This window comes from Penicillium concentricum (assembly GCF_028827145.1).
Source record: "Penicillium concentricum strain IBT 3081 chromosome Unknown utg000003l_segment0_segment0, whole genome shotgun sequence".
Taxonomy (NCBI): Eukaryota; Fungi; Ascomycota; class Eurotiomycetes; order Eurotiales; family Aspergillaceae; genus Penicillium; species Penicillium concentricum.
The window spans coordinates 596115-611931 of NW_026622756.1; the positions used below are offsets into that span (position 1 = coordinate 596115).

The following is a 15817-nucleotide window of genomic DNA, read 5'->3' on the forward strand; positions in this document are numbered from 1 at the left end:
TGCTTGAGAAACACTGCAGTGTAGGCGGTGACACTGTTCCCAGAAGTACATTATACAGGAGCTAAGTATCATTCATAAGGGTTTCGCATCTATATTATGTCGACAAGTTCTACATGACCTGTGAGCATGTCGGCACTCTAGGGAGTTTTAGCCCCTGAATGGTGAACGACCCCTATAACGCTAATCTAAAAGCAGTACTTGTCTAAGAAAAAATGAAACTCAGCAAAGACTTGGCCAAAAGAAAAGACAAGTTCATTTCAGGGCATTAGCTCCCTCAGGGGAACTTCCTGCCAAGGGGGTCATATGAAAGCCGAAATCAAATCATAGTCAGCAAGCCTCATGAGCTAATCCCGGTGGTATCACAACATGCTCTTCAAGTCACCAGGATACTTGATTCTCCTCATACAATCCCGACTGCAATCCGCAACCGTCTCCATCCCGGCCAATCCCATACCCAGCCACAGATCTGCAAGTAAACCCTCAATCACAGATTTTGCACCCCTCTTACCATCGATAGCAAGGCCATATATGATAGGCCTTCCGACCATAACGGCCTTCGCCCCAAGACACAATGCCTTCATGATATCCGCCCCAGTTCTTATCCCAGAATCAACCATCACCGTCATCTTGTCACCCACCGCATCCACAATCTCTGGAAGCGCATCCAACGACCCAATAGCACCGTCAACTTGTCGACCTACAAGGCATCAATAAGAACATGTCAAACCAACGGGATAGGATAAACACAAACCCCCGTGATTCGAAACAACCAACCCCTCACACCCTGTCTCCAGCGCCCTCCTAGCATCATCTACATGCTGAATTCCTTTCAACACAATCGGACCTTTCCAATGCTTCCTCAAGAAGTCCACCTCTTCCCACGTATGCGGCTTTTCATTCAGCTCTGCAACCCAAGCACTCGCAGCGCCAATAATATCCTCCTCGATCTTTCCACCTGCCTTCTCATACTTGGCCCTAAACACCGGATCCGTAAAACCCACCTCATTGCCAATTCCCCAATAAAATGGAAAATATCCCTGATCAAGATCTGTAGGCCGCCATCCCAATGTCCATGTGTCAAGGGACACCACCAAAACCGTAAACCCATTGTCTTTGGCTCGTTTGAGCAACGAGAGGAGGATATCCTTGTCGTGCACCCAATAAAGCTGGAACCATCGATGGCCGGATTTATTTGCTGCAGCAACCTCCTCAATCGAGCTGCTGCTTGCTGTGCTTAGGGTGTAGGGCACCTCAAGTTCTGCGCAGACCTCGGCAACACCGGTTTCTTTGTCCTTGTGGAAGAGGCCTTGCACGCCTACTGGTCCAACGATGAGAGGAGATTTGTATTCCTGACCGAAGAGGTTGACTGAGATACTTTGGTTGTCCATCTGGAAGACATCCTGTCTTAGTTCTTACCCTTCAAGGAAAATATCTAGCCGATATTGGAGAAGCAGAGAGGGGAAAACGAACCGGCCTCATAACTCTTGGGATTCTACAACACCCAGGTTAGACATTCGATCCCATGAATACCCTTTCCCGCGCTCTCCCACTTTGCTGGATTTGAGGACTTACAACTTCCATTGACGAAATGCTAGCCGGTTGGCATCCATCGTTGCTTTCTCCCCTGCCCCGGTGGCAACATAGCTGTATGCACGAGCACTGAGAACTTTCCGGGCATGTTCTTCGAGGAGCGTTGGGTTTGTGGTTACGGCAGGAAATTTTCCTAGTGCACCTTCGTGGTAGATCTTCGTTTGGTAGCTGCCGAAGTTGATTGGAGGCATTGCGGAAGATCAGGTCGACCGAAGTGGCCGGTACACGGGAGTATCTTGCAAAAGGCTATGATCTTAGGAGAATAAATAGCTAATTTGGACGTTTGCTGGGCGGGACAAGAGCCCTTAAGATCATGGTAGTTTGATATAAGTTCAGGCCAAACTATTGCCCAAGAGAGTATTGTCTGTGGCTGCGGCAGTTGCACCAAAGCATCTAGAGAGTCCATTTCTGCAACCTAAATGACCAATATTAGCGGTGAGCCTGCACAGCATACTGGGTCTCTGATGTAGATCGGAGAGGATTGTAGTTTCTTTTTTTTTTTATTGTTCCAGCCATTGCTAGTACTAAGTGTAACAAAAGGCACGGAATAATTCCCCAAACTTCACCGTATATTGTATTGCCTGGGATGGCGGAGCTGAATGTTCGGCATGTCTGATACTACTATATAATACTGATCACTCTATGCAATGCGTGAGGAGCGTAAGGGGCCTGCATATATATTCAAGGCATAATTAACTTGAAGACTTAAGCCACTTATCAATTGTGCTACGTGTCAACAAATCATGTTACTCAGGACCGCAGGTACATAGACAGTGGCGTACCAAAATACCATCCCTTACTTCATGAGTTTGACATTGTCTCGTCTTCCTGATGATGCAATATGGAAATATTCCAGCGGAGTCCACCCTCGTCCTTAGGAGCGGTCATAGTCGTGATGCATTTCGAAGTAGAAAGGATATGATACAAGGTGTCTCCGAGGGAGGACCTATACTCCTTGCTTGGGGCTAGCATTGGCTCAGGCACAGATGGGTTTCATTCAAGCCCGTGCGTTTTTGTAACGGGATAGGATTAACATAGTCACCTCGTGAACGATTCAGACATCTAGCTTGATGCTATGGGAATGCGCATGATTCGAGTGTGACCAAAAAACTGGGATATAGAGGATTTGAAGAAGGTCAGCCATTGGACTGTGTACTGCATACTTTATGCTGCGGTACTTTCACACTAGAAGTCTCCCAGTCAATGCTATAAGCCGCGATGTGGGATCTTGTTGTGGTTGTGCTATCTATCGTCCATTGACGATATTTAAACCCCCACATCAAACGCACCGGCTCAACCGGAAGCAACAAAGCCATGGCACTATTTGGGGATCTAGAGCTGAGACAATACGGGGTCTCGGCTATATCCGGCTTTCTCCCAGAGACAAAGCCCTTGGGGAAACTTGCAGATCCTTTGTATAGTCCTTGGGAAAGTATCGTGAATGGCCTGCCACAGCTTATCAAAACCAACACTCTCAGTGATGCAGTCGACAATCTTCCGGTACTCTCAACAGCAAAACTTCGAACAGAGGATGAATGGCGTAGGGCATATCTTGTTCTTGGCTTCCTCTCTCAGGGATATATTTGGAGTGGCAACGAGCCGCGAAAGGTGAGTAATGAACCTAGCTGCCCAGATCTTAGCCTGGAAGCCTAGAAAGATACACACGCTAATCCAATCTACCAACCATAGAAACTACCTCTATCAATCACCTCCCCTCTCCGAAGCGTCTCCTCACACTTCAAAATAATTCCTTGCGCAACCTTCGCTACCTACTGCCTCTGGAACACAACCCTCGGAGATGAGGAAGACCGCACAAACCCCTCATCCTACTCCGCCCAAATTACATTTACAGGCTCACATGAAGAAGAATGGTTCTACACGACCTCCGTCGCAATAGAAGCCCAAGGCGCCCCGCTCATCCCCCTGGCGCTCTCTGCCGTTGACGCCACAACGATTTGTGACAGAAAGACAGTTACATCTTTCCTCGAGGCATTTTCTACGTGCATGGATCGGATATGCGAGATCCTGGCACGGCTCGACGAGAGACTCTCTGCAGATTTCTTCTATCATAAGCTTCGGCCCTTCTTAAGGGGCAGCAAGAATATGGCTGGTGCCGGGCTACCGGAGGGGGTGCTTTATTCGAACTGTCGATGTGGGGAGGGCGAGTGGGTGCAGTTCTGTGGGGGGAGTAATGCGCAGAGTTCGCTGATTCAGTTTTTCGATATTGTGTTGGGGACTAAGCAGGATTGTGGGTTTTTCAAGGCATGTCAAGTCCATAAGGGGTTGCACCGTTCAAGGCTAAATACATAAGAAATGTGGTGAAGCTGACAGAAGAATGATTTCTCAGGATATGAGAGACTACATGCCCGGCACCCACAGAGCTTTCCTCTCACTCATGATGGAGATATCGAACATCAGGGACTACGTACTAAGCCACTGTCCCAATTCTGCCGTCTACAGGGCGTATAGCAAAGCCGTGACAAAGCTTGGCGCTTTCAGGGACGCGCATATCCGCGTTGTGGCAAGATATATCTTAATCCCGATGAGAAAAGGGATTCCCATGCCAATATCAGCAGTACCCGGACTCGACCGTCACATGAAGGTAAAACTCACGGGAACCGGTGGTACTGATTTCATGCAATTTCTTCGGGCGTCGAGAGATACGACGAAGTCTGCTTGTTGTGGGACGGCCCAGCGGCCTTGTTCAGGGGTTAAGGACGTAATATTGACGAAGAAGGACCTTGTTGCTGTCAGCAAGACTACGGCGATAAACGAGGGCGAAGACAAAGGTAGCCATTGAAAGCTTGGTCCTGTGTCATTCCCTCTAGGAGCGTACGCAGCAGTTCTGAATTATTCACATTTAGTTTATTTCTTTTAATATTTGTGCGCAAAACGTGTATTGAATGCCCGGAGAAGACCGAATGGCATAACATAGAATGATCCAGGAAGAGCAGAAAGAGAATCTTTGCTCCCAAAGTAATGTAAATGTAGAAGAACACGGATATACCCAGCGGTATAGGCGCCAACTGCCAAAACCCCATTTCTAGTAAATATTTGATGCCTCAATGCATGATTTAATCTGGTTATTAACCGCTCCTTACACCGTCCTATACAATGTAATGTAAATTATTCATCCCAAAATTAAGGGTTTCATCAGCATAGAAATGGAGATATCTCACTTTGTATGGGTTCACAAGCTTCATTTTTGACACCTATAAACCGTCTAAGAAAGTCGAGATATTTCCATTTGTATGGGATGCAACCTTCATTTTCGAGAGTTGTAAGCGCTAGCAAAATCAGGCTACTTTGATTATGAAGGGGAGTGTCATAGAATTTCAGGTATTTTAATTCTTCTGCCGGTCTTAATTCAGGCCGCCACACCCAAACTATGCATCAAGGCATCAACATTTACCGGAAATATGGTTTTGGCAGCTGGCGCCTATACCGCTGGGTAGATACCTGTTTTAATGCATAGCCATGCATAGTGCGACGAAGCAAAAGGTATGAGCCTAGCATTCCGCCATATTCGGACCAGCGGTGAGACTTGAGGGAGACAATGCGAATACTGGAAGTATGTATTTTCGGTGCTCGTCCGTGGATATATTGATAGGTTACTCTGGTGGATTGCACTTAATATTTACCCATTTCCCAAAAACAACGTCTACCTGCTGTTGGCTGATTGAGCCATTGGATTCTAAAAGACTTTTTTATCATAAGACATGGAGGCCGAATTCTGTATCACGCACGTCGACAATGACACCGTCTCGAACCAGCAGCCGATGAAGGAGACGGCCATGACATACCTGACAGCCCAGGCTGAACTCAACGGGCTGACGAAGAATGGGCTGTCCACAATTCCACTCATAGCATGGGCTGTTGTGGTCCACAAGTTCACTGACACGGACACTGTCAGCTTTGGTGTTCATTATATCTCTTCAAGCAAGGCCACCGAGGAGAAAACCAGGAGACAGAGTTCCATCTGTTTAGTGAGCATTGATCCTGAGGCTCGGGTGAAAGACTTCTTATTGGGGAATAAGCACAAATTAGAGCCCCTTGGGTTGGAATTCCGGCCTGAAGTGAGCACGGCTATTTTGTTTCATCAAGGAGAGAGGGACTTGAAGGAAACAGTTAGTGTAATCTGCCACTCGGGATGCAAAGACCATGTAAGGATTTATATCGAGTATCCGTGTTAATTGAATAGGCACTGACATAATCATTAGCGTTACGATGTCCTGATTGCCCTGAGTGTGAACGATGAAAATCCAACAGCAAGACTGTATTATAGGTCACCTGCTATATCCGAATCCCGCGCCAAACGTCTCCAGGGTAACATGGCAGAGGCAATCCAGTGGCTCGTGAAGAACCCCGAGCAGAAGATGCGAGAAGCAAAAATCTTCAGTCCCGAGGATTATGACCAGATCGCTCAGTGGAACAACAAGTCTTATTTTGACCAACTGGACGGCCAAATTATCGACGCTATCATAGATCAGCATGCTCTTTCAAATCCCACTGCCGCCGCAATCCACTCCTGGGACGGCAACCTGACCTACGCCGAACTGAAGAGCCTGTCATTGAAACTGGCTGCCCATTTACAATCCCTTGGAGTCTGTCCGGGTGACATGGTGCCTCTGTGTATGGAAAAGTCCCTCTGGGCGATTGTCGCAGTGCTAGCTGTGATTAGATCTGGGGCTGCATTTGTCCCACTGGAAGCCCTCCAACCTACAAAGCGACTTGAAGGAATTATCGATCGAGTGAATGGACGTGTCATTCTCGCATCTCCTGCACACGCTGCCAGCTTAGAGCGCGCGGAAAGAACGGTAGTCCGCGTCAGTGCAGATGCTATGGCGCAACTATCTCCCCCAGAATACACCACCCCCCAGCGAACAGCAAGCTCTACCGCCTATATCCTCTTTACCTCTGGCAGCACCGGCCGCCCAAAAGGCTGCATAATGAAACATAGCGGACTGACAGGCTTTGCTGCACACGCGCTACCCCTCCAAATTACCCGCACCAGCCGGGTCCTCCAGTTCGCCTCCTACAGCGTGCACGCATCCCTCGTTGAAACCTTCTGTGCCCTCTCCGTCGGTGGCACACTCTGTATCCCTACAGATCACGACCGGATGAATGATCTACAGGGTTCCATGAACCGGATGGGCGTTACTTGGATGACCATGACGCCGTCGACGTTGAAGACGCTTGATACCCAGAATCTGCGGAGTATGCAAACGATTCTCACGGGCGCTGAGGCTATCCCGAAGAACGCGTACGAGATCTTCGAGGGTGAATTTTGGTTGCTTATTGGGTATGGTATGACGGAATGGGGAGGGATTCTGAGTGCGCAGAAGCCCGGGACAAGGGATACGATGAACATTGGGGAGGCGTTTCTTGGTAGTATCTGGCTTGTTGATACCGATGACCATACTCAGCTTGCGCCTCTTGGTGCAGTGGGCGAGTTGCTTATTGAAGGGCCTTACCTTGCGCATGGGTATTTAGATGACGAAGAGAAAACAGCTGAGGCGTTTGTTGTTGATCCGGTATGGTTGCGGCAGTTTCGCGGGGACGCCTGTCCCCAACGGAGACTATACAAGACAGGCGACCTCGCCAAGTACGAACCCGACGGGACGCTGCGCTACGTTAGCCGCAAGGACAGTCAGGTCAAGTTGCGTGGATACCGAATTGAGCTGGAGGAGGTGGAATATCATCTTCGGGAGTGCTGGGATGGGATGGAGCATGACGCCATTTTTCTTGCAGATGTAGTGGTTCCAGCGGAGAACTCAGCCTCTCCATCACTCATGGCATTTATTCTCGACCAAGGAGCATCTACGGCCAAAGATTCGTCGCTTTTCATGACACCAGACGAACAGTTCCATCTACGCGCGCGGAAGGCTGTGTCGAAACTGCGCGAACAACTCCCAGGCCACATGGTCCCAACCGTTTACATCCCCCTATCAAATGTGCCAATGACAGTCTCCCGAAAACTCGATCGAAGAGCCATACGGACCCAAGCCGCCACACTCAGCCAGCATCAGCTACTACGTTACCGAACCGAACCAAAGACTGGAGAGAACGAAAAGGCCCAGCCATCCTCTATTGCCGAGCTAGCCCTTCATCGAATGTTCGCTCTCCTACTTGACCTCAAACCTACGGAGATTGGAGTCAATGATAGTTTCTACGTGCTTGGAGGCGACTCGATTGGAGCAATGCAGCTAGTTTCTATGTGCCAGGCGGAAAATATACCGCTGACCGTGCAGGATTTGTTTGAGAAAGAGACTATTGCGGGGCTTGCAGATGCTGTAGAGAGGAATCGCTTGAATTAGAAGAGATTTGTCTCCTCTCTCAGGGTTGAAGCCAAACAATGCGCAGGTCATGACCGGTTAAGATGTAACGCTATACATGGAGAAATTTACCAAGAACTGCCGGCCGGTCCGCAACGCACTACGCATAATCCATCAGCTGGATCCGTGCATTGACTTAGGTAAACAATTGTAAATTGGTTAACGTATTTCACTCGGTGGCGTGGCCAATTCGCTAGTGAAATACGTTAACTAGTTAACTACATGTAGTTAAGTTTACCTCATTAACTCCACGGTTGCGGTTCGGTCCGCATGGGCTCACCGCAATAGCTGCGCCCCACGAGGGAAATGCAGCCCCCGCCCTCCTCCTTACCTATGTACATAGCACTCGGTGGCGTCCATTGCTTCCCTGTGTAACCCTATATGTATTTGCAAAGCCAATGTAGCATATATAATACGATTTTAACTAATGTAACACAGACGTGGAGCACTAAGAATGCGCATATCCTACATGCACTATCCCAGACCGCCTCGCCGAATACCGGGGAAACCAGAACAACAGCAGGAGCACATTGAACCACGGTTACCTCCCTTACTTTCTTGTAGGCAGCACTAAATGTTTATACGGTGACGTGGCCTGCAGTTGCCAAAGAATGTTGCATAACAGTAACCTCAAAACCTGTTACACAGTCTATCTCCCTGGCGTAGCCCATATGAATCAATGCAATGTAATACACCCAGTGGTATACGCGCATATATTCTCAGGGTTGGGCATAGTTAGGCCCTCTAAAGGGTGGAGACCTGCAACTCGTAGCCGGACTACAACCAATCCACTCTCCTGTCCGGTCGTGTCCTCCGTGCACGCGAGGTGAGATACGAGTCCGATGGTGGTATTATTGGGTCCCAAAATAAAATACTGTCCGTTATGTGTTGATACATGTCTCTGACCTCCAATGCGCCGTGGGTGAGGAGAGGAGAGTGAGGTGTGCGTCTGTGTGCTCCAGGTACGTTGGGTACCATACCACCACCAATGTAGGGCTCGTGTAAGTGGAGAATGGGTTCATGCATCAAATTATGTTGTACAAAGCCACCTTCTCTTCGAGAATCAGATCCTATAATTCTTTGAAAGAAGGAATGAAAGAAGGAAGGAATACCCAGCACCAGTAGACTTGACAAGATCTCATCTCATCCAAAATCATCATCTTCAATCAAGAGTCAATCGTTCAATCATGGCGCAGCCGAATCCCCCATCACCAAGCTTCAAACGAGTACACCGGGTGTCCCCAGTGCAATCCCGCTTCTGGTTCGCCGAGCAATACATGTCCGACCCGACGCAAGCCAACATGGCCGTGGCCTACAGAACCACCGGTGATTTCGACATCCAGCGGTTTGAATGTGCCCTAAAGCAAGTCCTGCCACGGCACGAGACGCTGCAGACTGCAATTTTCATGGATCCAAGCACGCGTGAGTTGTTGCAGGGCGTGCGTGTTGAGCCGGCGCCCTCTTTCGAGTACATCGAGGAAGATCTCGTCGGGGGTCTGTACACGCGGGAGATGGAGAAGGCGAAGGAGATTGTGTGGAGAATGGATCAAGGAGACGCGTTCCGGGTTACGGTATTTCCCAACAAGCATGCCCAATCTGGAGCAGAGGAAGGCGGGAGAGAGTATCTGATCCTCTTCTACTTTCACCACCTCGTGATTGATGGGTACAGCTGGTCTATTTTTCTCAAGGAGTTGAGTCTGGCCTACCAGCAGAAACAGCTGGCGGCGGTACCGCCGCCGTATACGGACTATGCGGACGCGCAGTATCGGGCGATCGAATCGGGCGATCTGGATCGGCAGTTCGAGTACTGGAGAGAGAATTTGATGCCACTTCCTGAGCCGAGTTCCCTGCTCCCTTTTTCGCGCGTGAAGGAGCGAGTGGCCTCGAAAGATTTTGGGAGCCACGCGATCACGATGAAGATAAGTGCGGCATGTACAGAGCGGGTTAAGGTCCTATCGCGCACATTGCGCAGTTCGCCCTTCCATTTCCATCTCTCTGTGATCCAAGTTCTTCTCTGTCGTCTGCTTGGAACAGAGGAGATCTGCATCGGCGCCACAGATGCCGGACGATCTGATCATCGCTTCGCGCGTACGCTGGGTTTCTTTGTGAATACACTCCCCCTTCGACTCCGTCTAGACAAAGGCGATACATTCACCGATGTTTTCCGACGCACAGCCTCTACTGCAATCGCAGCACTAAGCAACTCGGCCATACCTTTCGGCATGCTCATAGACAGACTAAAAGTCCCACTCAACTCAACACACACGCCGCTCTTCCAAATCATGGTCAACTACCGCATGGGCGAGACACTCAGTTTACCTCTGGGCAAGACGGCATCGCTGCAGTATGTAGACGCTGTGCAGGCGAGACTGCCCTATGACATGAGCATCAATTTCACCCCTTCAGAGACGGGTCCATGGCTGCTCGAAATTGAGAGCCGGAACTACTTGTACACTCGGCAGAGCGTGCAGATGTTTTCAGAGATGTATTCTCATCTTCTGGAGAGTGTTTGTGAGGATCAGTCTCTAGCTGTAAATCAGTATGCATTGTTTCCCAAGCCTGTCATTGACGCGACCCTTCGTCTCGGGGAAGGCGGGATTGTTGATTATCGGTGGCCGGAAACCCTGGTTGAGCGGATTGATGATATTACAAGGGATCATGCACAGGCTGTCGCGGTGACAGATGATACAGGTTCTCATACCTACACGGAACTGGCAGCGCGTGTAAATGCGATTGCGTCTGCACTCGTTGATAGCGGAGTTGGAACCGGGTCGCGGATTGCTGTCTTTTGCGAACCCTCGATCGAAGCTATTGCAGCTATGCTAGCGGTGCTTCGGGTCGGCGCAGTCTATGTTCCTGTGGATGTTAGCTTTGTAGCAGCGCGCCAGGCGGCTATGATAGAGGATTGCCAGCCGTCGGTGATTCTCTGCCAGACAACGACTGTACAGAGGGTGAATCAGTTTAGAAGTCAAGAGACACTCGTTCTCCATGTTGATGATTTTGAAGCAGACGATAGCCTCGCTCCGACTCCCATCAGAGGCACCTCCTCATCTCTGGCCATGATCCTCTACAGCAGCGGTTCAACCGGCAAACCGAAAGGAATCATGCTCCAACAGGGCCTCTTCACAAACTGGATCACCTCCCAAGGGGCCGTAACATTCTCCTCCCGCCCGGAGACGGTCCTCCAGCAGAGTTCCCCGGGATTCGACATGGGTGTCGCACAGGTGTTCCTGGCGCTCTGCTTCGGCGGGAGTTTGGTGATCGTGCCGCAGCAGATGCGGTTCGACCCGATTGCCATTTCGCGGTTGATGGTCGCAGAGTGCGTGACGATGACTCTGGGCACACCCGCCGAGCACACGATGCTCCTCCGGTACGGGGCGGATTTCCTGACGCTGCTAAGGTCATGGCGGTATGCGATTATCGGCGGTGAGCTTGTCACGGATCACCTGGTCAGAGAGTTCCAGGCGCGGTTGGGTGCGCGGTTTTCTCCGGAAATTACTATTGTATATGGGCCCACTGAAGCAGGGGGTGTCTCGCTTTGTTCAGTAGCCCCAGTCTCGGGAGGTAAAGAGCCAGCGACCACCATGGTAGTAGGCAATGTTGGTAGGGCCCTACCCAACACAGCACTATACATTGTGGACGAACACCTCAACCTCCTCGGTCCCGGCTTCCCCGGCGAAGTCTGCATTGGCGGTGCGGTCGTCGCCCTGGGCTATCTGGACGCTATAATGGCGAAGGAAAAGTTCCTCGCCAACCCCTTCGCCTCAGATGAATACCGCGCGCGCGGGTGGACAAAGCTCTACAAAACAGGAGACCAAGGTCGACTGCTCGAAGATGGCTCACTTGTCTTCATCGCCCGGATGACCGGCGAAACCGTCATCAAACTGCACGGAATCCGTGTGGACCTTGAGGAGGTCTCGCATGCGATCTTAGCAGCGGTGCCCGATCTAATTTCACACGCTGTTGCGTCGCCCAGAGGGGAGGGTGAGTCACGATTACTCATCGCGCATGTGGTTCTCGCGCCTGGCAAGGCTGTGACTCAGGGCCAGCTTCAGAATATCGTGGCTGAGCTTCCCCTGTCTCAGTCCACACGCCCGAGTATTCTCATTCCCGTCGATACCATTCCGACGACGTCGAATGGCAAGGTAGATCGGAAGGCATTGGCGATGCTCCCGCTGCCTGAGATCAAGTCCCCTGCTGGTCCAGGAACCGACCAGTCTTTTACGCTTGCGGAGGCCGAGCTGAAGGTATTGTGGGAGCAAGTCCTGCAGGGGAGCTCTGTCCCAGGACTGGCGATCCAGCCAAGGTCCGATTTCTTCGCCGTGGGAGGCACGTCGGTCCTTCTGGCCAAGTTGCAGGGGCTCATCCGGCAATCAATGACAATAACCATCCCCCTCGCCGAGCTATTCAAGGAAAGCACGTTGGGGAAGATGTCCCGAATGCTGAGCTCCAAACGAGCGCAAGTCACTGATGACACGATCAACTGGGACGAGGAGACAAAGGTACCCGAACATTTCCTCAAGTATCAACCCCAAGGGTACTGCCTGGACGAACACCCACGCACTGCAGGCACTGCAGGCACGATCCACAAAGTCCTCTTAACAGGCTCGGCCAGCTTCATGGGCAAAGCAATCCTGCACTCCCTCCTCTCGAACCCCAGCATTACGACAGTCCACTGCATTGCTGTCGAACCCGAGCAGATATCCTCACTCCCACCCTCCGACCGCATCACAGTCCACCCGGGCCTGCTAATAGACTCCTCCCTCGGCCTTTCCCAGGATACCCTAAACCACCTCTCCACCACCATCGACCTCATCATCCATGCCGGCACGTTCGGCAACTGCATGAACCGCTACGCTTCTTCGCGAGCCCCAAACTTCCACTCAACAATATTCCTCGCCGAGCTCGCCCTCCGCGCACACGTACCCATGCACTACATCTCCTCGAACCGTTTGACCCTGCTCTCCGGCGCCACATCATACCCGTCGATCTCAGTATCGGAGTACAAGCCTCCAACTGACGGCTCCGACGGCCTCATCGCTTCCAAATGGGCTAGTGAGGTCTTCCTTGAGCGTGTGGCGAAGAAAACAATGTTGAATGTGTGTATCCATCGCCCTTGCTATATTATCGGTGAGGAAGCGCCGAACACAGATAGCATGAACTGTATCGTGCGGTTTTCGAGGGAGCTGGGCGCCTTTCCTGCGCAGGAGGGAATGTGTGGGTATCTCGATTTTAAGGAGGTTAAAGAAGTTGCTGCTGAAATCATTCGGGAGGCATTGAAAGTAAATTCTGGTCTTCGTTCTCTATCCAAGGACGGAAAGGGGCAGGGGGCCTTACGGATCAAGCACTATTCGAGCGGAGTGAAGGTCCCCCTTGGAGAGCTGGGTGAGCGTCTAAGTCAGCTTTATGGAGGCAGTTATGAGAAGATTAGCACGCAAGAGTGGTTGGAAAGGGCTGGCCGGGTCGGTATGGACCCTCTTGTTCGGGTATTTATGGAGGCCGTCATTGAGACGGGGGAGAAGAGGTCATTCCCCTATTTGGAGACAGGAGATGCGTGAGTGCGTTGGTTTAGCCAAAGGTGCGGCTCACGAATTCCTGAGATGCTGGTAGGATAGATGATCAAAGATTGAATCGATTGATGCCAAGTCCCTGTCGTGTCTAATGAAAGTCTGAAAGATAATTCGCTATCGTAGGCAATTCTTTCTGTAACTATAATAAGTGGTAGACCTCAGTCTGGGAAGGATCGGTCACGGCTCCGGAGACAAGGTAGAAGAGTCGAGACAAATACCACGGCAGCTCGTAGGTATAGCAGTCAACTCATTTCACTTTGACCGGTTTGCCCAAAAACCCACAGGGAGAGGAGTAAAGTATCAAGGTAACCGAACTCAAGCTGGCAGTAAATTCGCGAAGGCATATCACGGCCTTGCTACGTACATCCATTGTATTTTCAAAGCTGCAGAGCAGATATACTGTCTCGAACAGTATGTCCGAATCTCCCTTACTCAACGCTCTCCTCTACTGTAGTAGGATATTGAGTTTGTTGTCTTGTATTATAGTTCGAAATCGCCTGCATATTAGGCCAAATTCATTCACCCAGAGCCAGTTGAGTCGAACAAAGGATGGCCTACTTTGGTAACCCGAATGCAGTGGACTGGTCTGCAATAATCAATGGATCTGCGGTCTTAGTAGATCCCCCGCCGTTCCATTCTTGGTACCAAAGAGCAATGTACGGAGGAACCCCCAGCCTTACCCCATGCAAGGGGTTTATTTATTGAATGTCCTTCTCGAGTGCTTTTAATGAAGAGCCGGAGGACTGTTTGAGAATTCCCCCCACCAAACCGAGTTGAATCTGCTGCATACACTTCACAATGAACACTATGGTAAAAGAAACCACCGCCCATAAGCATGAGGCAGTCTCAACGCCTACGGAATATGCATCTGCTGACGACTCGCCCGAGTCATTTCCGGATGGAGGCTTGCACGCATGGCTCGTGGTTCTGGGCTCATGGTGCGCTTGTCTACCATCTTTCGGGCTCATGAACAGCACTGGCGTATTTGCCGACTGGCTTTCGACCAATCTGCTGAGCGAGTACTCGCACTCGTCAATATCCTGGATTTTCAGCGTTTATATGTTCTTCTTGTTAGTTGGTGGTGTTCAGTTTGGTACGTCCCTCTCACCGTGAGAAGAGCACGATTAATGAGGGTTTAGGGCCGATATTCGACCGTTATGGCCCGAAGCACTTGCTTGTTTTCGGCACGATTGGTCTCACGACCGCTGTTATGGCATTCAGTGTCTCAAAAGGTATGTGACAGCCGTCGCGCCAAGCCCCTCCCCTATCCTACCCTCTAATTGTCCCATAGAATACTACCAGTTCATGCTCGGCTTCGGCGTCCTCGGGGGAATCTCCGCATCCATGGTCTTCACCCCCAGCGTCTCCGTCGTAAACCACTGGTTCTACACCGGTCGTGCCCTCGCTACAGGGATCGTTGCAACGGCCGGAAGTATTGGCGGCATCATCTTCCCACAAATTTTCAACGCTCTCGTGTCTTCGGCAGGGTTCGGCTGGGCTATTCGCACCCTCGGCATCATTACTCTCACACTTTGCAGCACCGGCGCGCTCCTCCAGCGATCACGCCTCGAACACCGCAAGACAAGCCGCCGGACGGTTGATTTCCGCCCCCTCTGTGAACCAGTTTTTACCTTGACTACCCTTGCAATTATGTTCGCTGACATCGGCGCCACCATCCCGCTCACATACCTCACCTCGTATGCGCGCGCAAATGGCATGACTATAACCCAGTCCTACACGCTCATGTCAATCCTCAACGCAACCTCTATTCTTGGCCGGCTTCTCCCGGGCTATGCAGCAGACCATTACGGCCGTTTTAATGCCATGGTCGTGACGACTGCCGTCTCCGGGATCCTCTCGCTCTCACTCTGGTTAAAAGCAGGGTCGAACGGGGCTGCCATCAATAGCTACGCTGCGCTTTTTGGGTTCTGGAGCGGCTCGGCTATTAGTCTCAGCCCTGTATGCGTGGCGCAGATTTCCAATACCGAAGACTTTGGGAAAAGGTACGGCACGGCGTATATCTTTGTGGCGCTGGGCGTGCTTGTGTCGTTGCCGATTGCCGGGGAAATTCTTAACGTGCAGAGTAGCGATGGGGTGGAGAAGTATTGGGGATTAATCCTTTTTTGCGGGTTGGCTTATATGGTCTCGGTAGTGCTGTTCGTTTGCGCCAGGGGACTCGGTACGCGGTGGGCGGTGCGGAAGATATATTAGATTGGGTTGAGTCAGTTCTACTATATATATTTATATATATCTTATTTAAAATCCGGAATTATGATTGTAAATCTGTAAAATATACAAATTTATTTGAAATATTTTGAGATG

At 50.6% G+C, this 15817-nt stretch overlaps 5 protein-coding genes across 5 annotated transcripts; 4 read left to right on the plus strand and 1 right to left on the minus strand.

Annotated features, from left to right (window-relative positions):
* Positions 1 to 359: 359 nt before the first annotated feature.
* On the minus strand, positions 360 to 1781 carry N7517_008084 (lactate 2-monooxygenase; the record flags this gene model as incomplete). The annotated part of the gene is made up of 4 exons (XM_056725814.1): positions 360 to 697; positions 752 to 1400; positions 1471 to 1492; positions 1573 to 1781. 4 exons carry the CDS (start codon positions 1779 to 1781, stop codon positions 360 to 362), a joined length of 1218 nt encoding a protein of 405 aa, XP_056576665.1.
* A 1123-nt stretch (positions 1782 to 2904) lies between these two features.
* Positions 2905 to 4390, plus strand: N7517_008085 (indoleamine 2,3-dioxygenase; the record flags this gene model as incomplete). The annotated part of the gene is made up of 3 exons (XM_056725815.1): positions 2905 to 3198; positions 3280 to 3842; positions 3922 to 4390. The coding sequence occupies 3 exons, from the start codon at positions 2905 to 2907 to the stop codon at positions 4388 to 4390; spliced, it is 1326 nt and encodes a 441-aa protein (XP_056576666.1).
* A 919-nt stretch (positions 4391 to 5309) lies between these two features.
* N7517_008086 (acetyl-CoA synthetase-like protein) lies at positions 5310 to 7907 on the plus strand (the record flags this gene model as incomplete). Its single annotated transcript, XM_056725816.1, has 2 exons — positions 5310 to 5753; positions 5811 to 7907. The coding sequence occupies 2 exons, from the start codon at positions 5310 to 5312 to the stop codon at positions 7905 to 7907; spliced, it is 2541 nt and encodes an 846-aa protein (XP_056576667.1).
* A 1205-nt stretch (positions 7908 to 9112) lies between these two features.
* N7517_008087 (acetyl-CoA synthetase-like protein) lies at positions 9113 to 13483 on the plus strand (the record flags this gene model as incomplete). Its single annotated transcript, XM_056725817.1, has 1 exon — positions 9113 to 13483. The coding sequence occupies one exon, from the start codon at positions 9113 to 9115 to the stop codon at positions 13481 to 13483; it is 4371 nt and encodes a 1456-aa protein (XP_056576668.1).
* Positions 13484 to 14293: 810 nt separating this feature from the next.
* On the plus strand, positions 14294 to 15706 carry N7517_008088 (MCT family MFS transporter; the record flags this gene model as incomplete). The annotated part of the gene is made up of 3 exons (XM_056725818.1): positions 14294 to 14588; positions 14635 to 14727; positions 14787 to 15706. The coding sequence occupies 3 exons, from the start codon at positions 14294 to 14296 to the stop codon at positions 15704 to 15706; spliced, it is 1308 nt and encodes a 435-aa protein (XP_056576669.1).
* Positions 15707 to 15817: the final 111 nt, after the last annotated feature.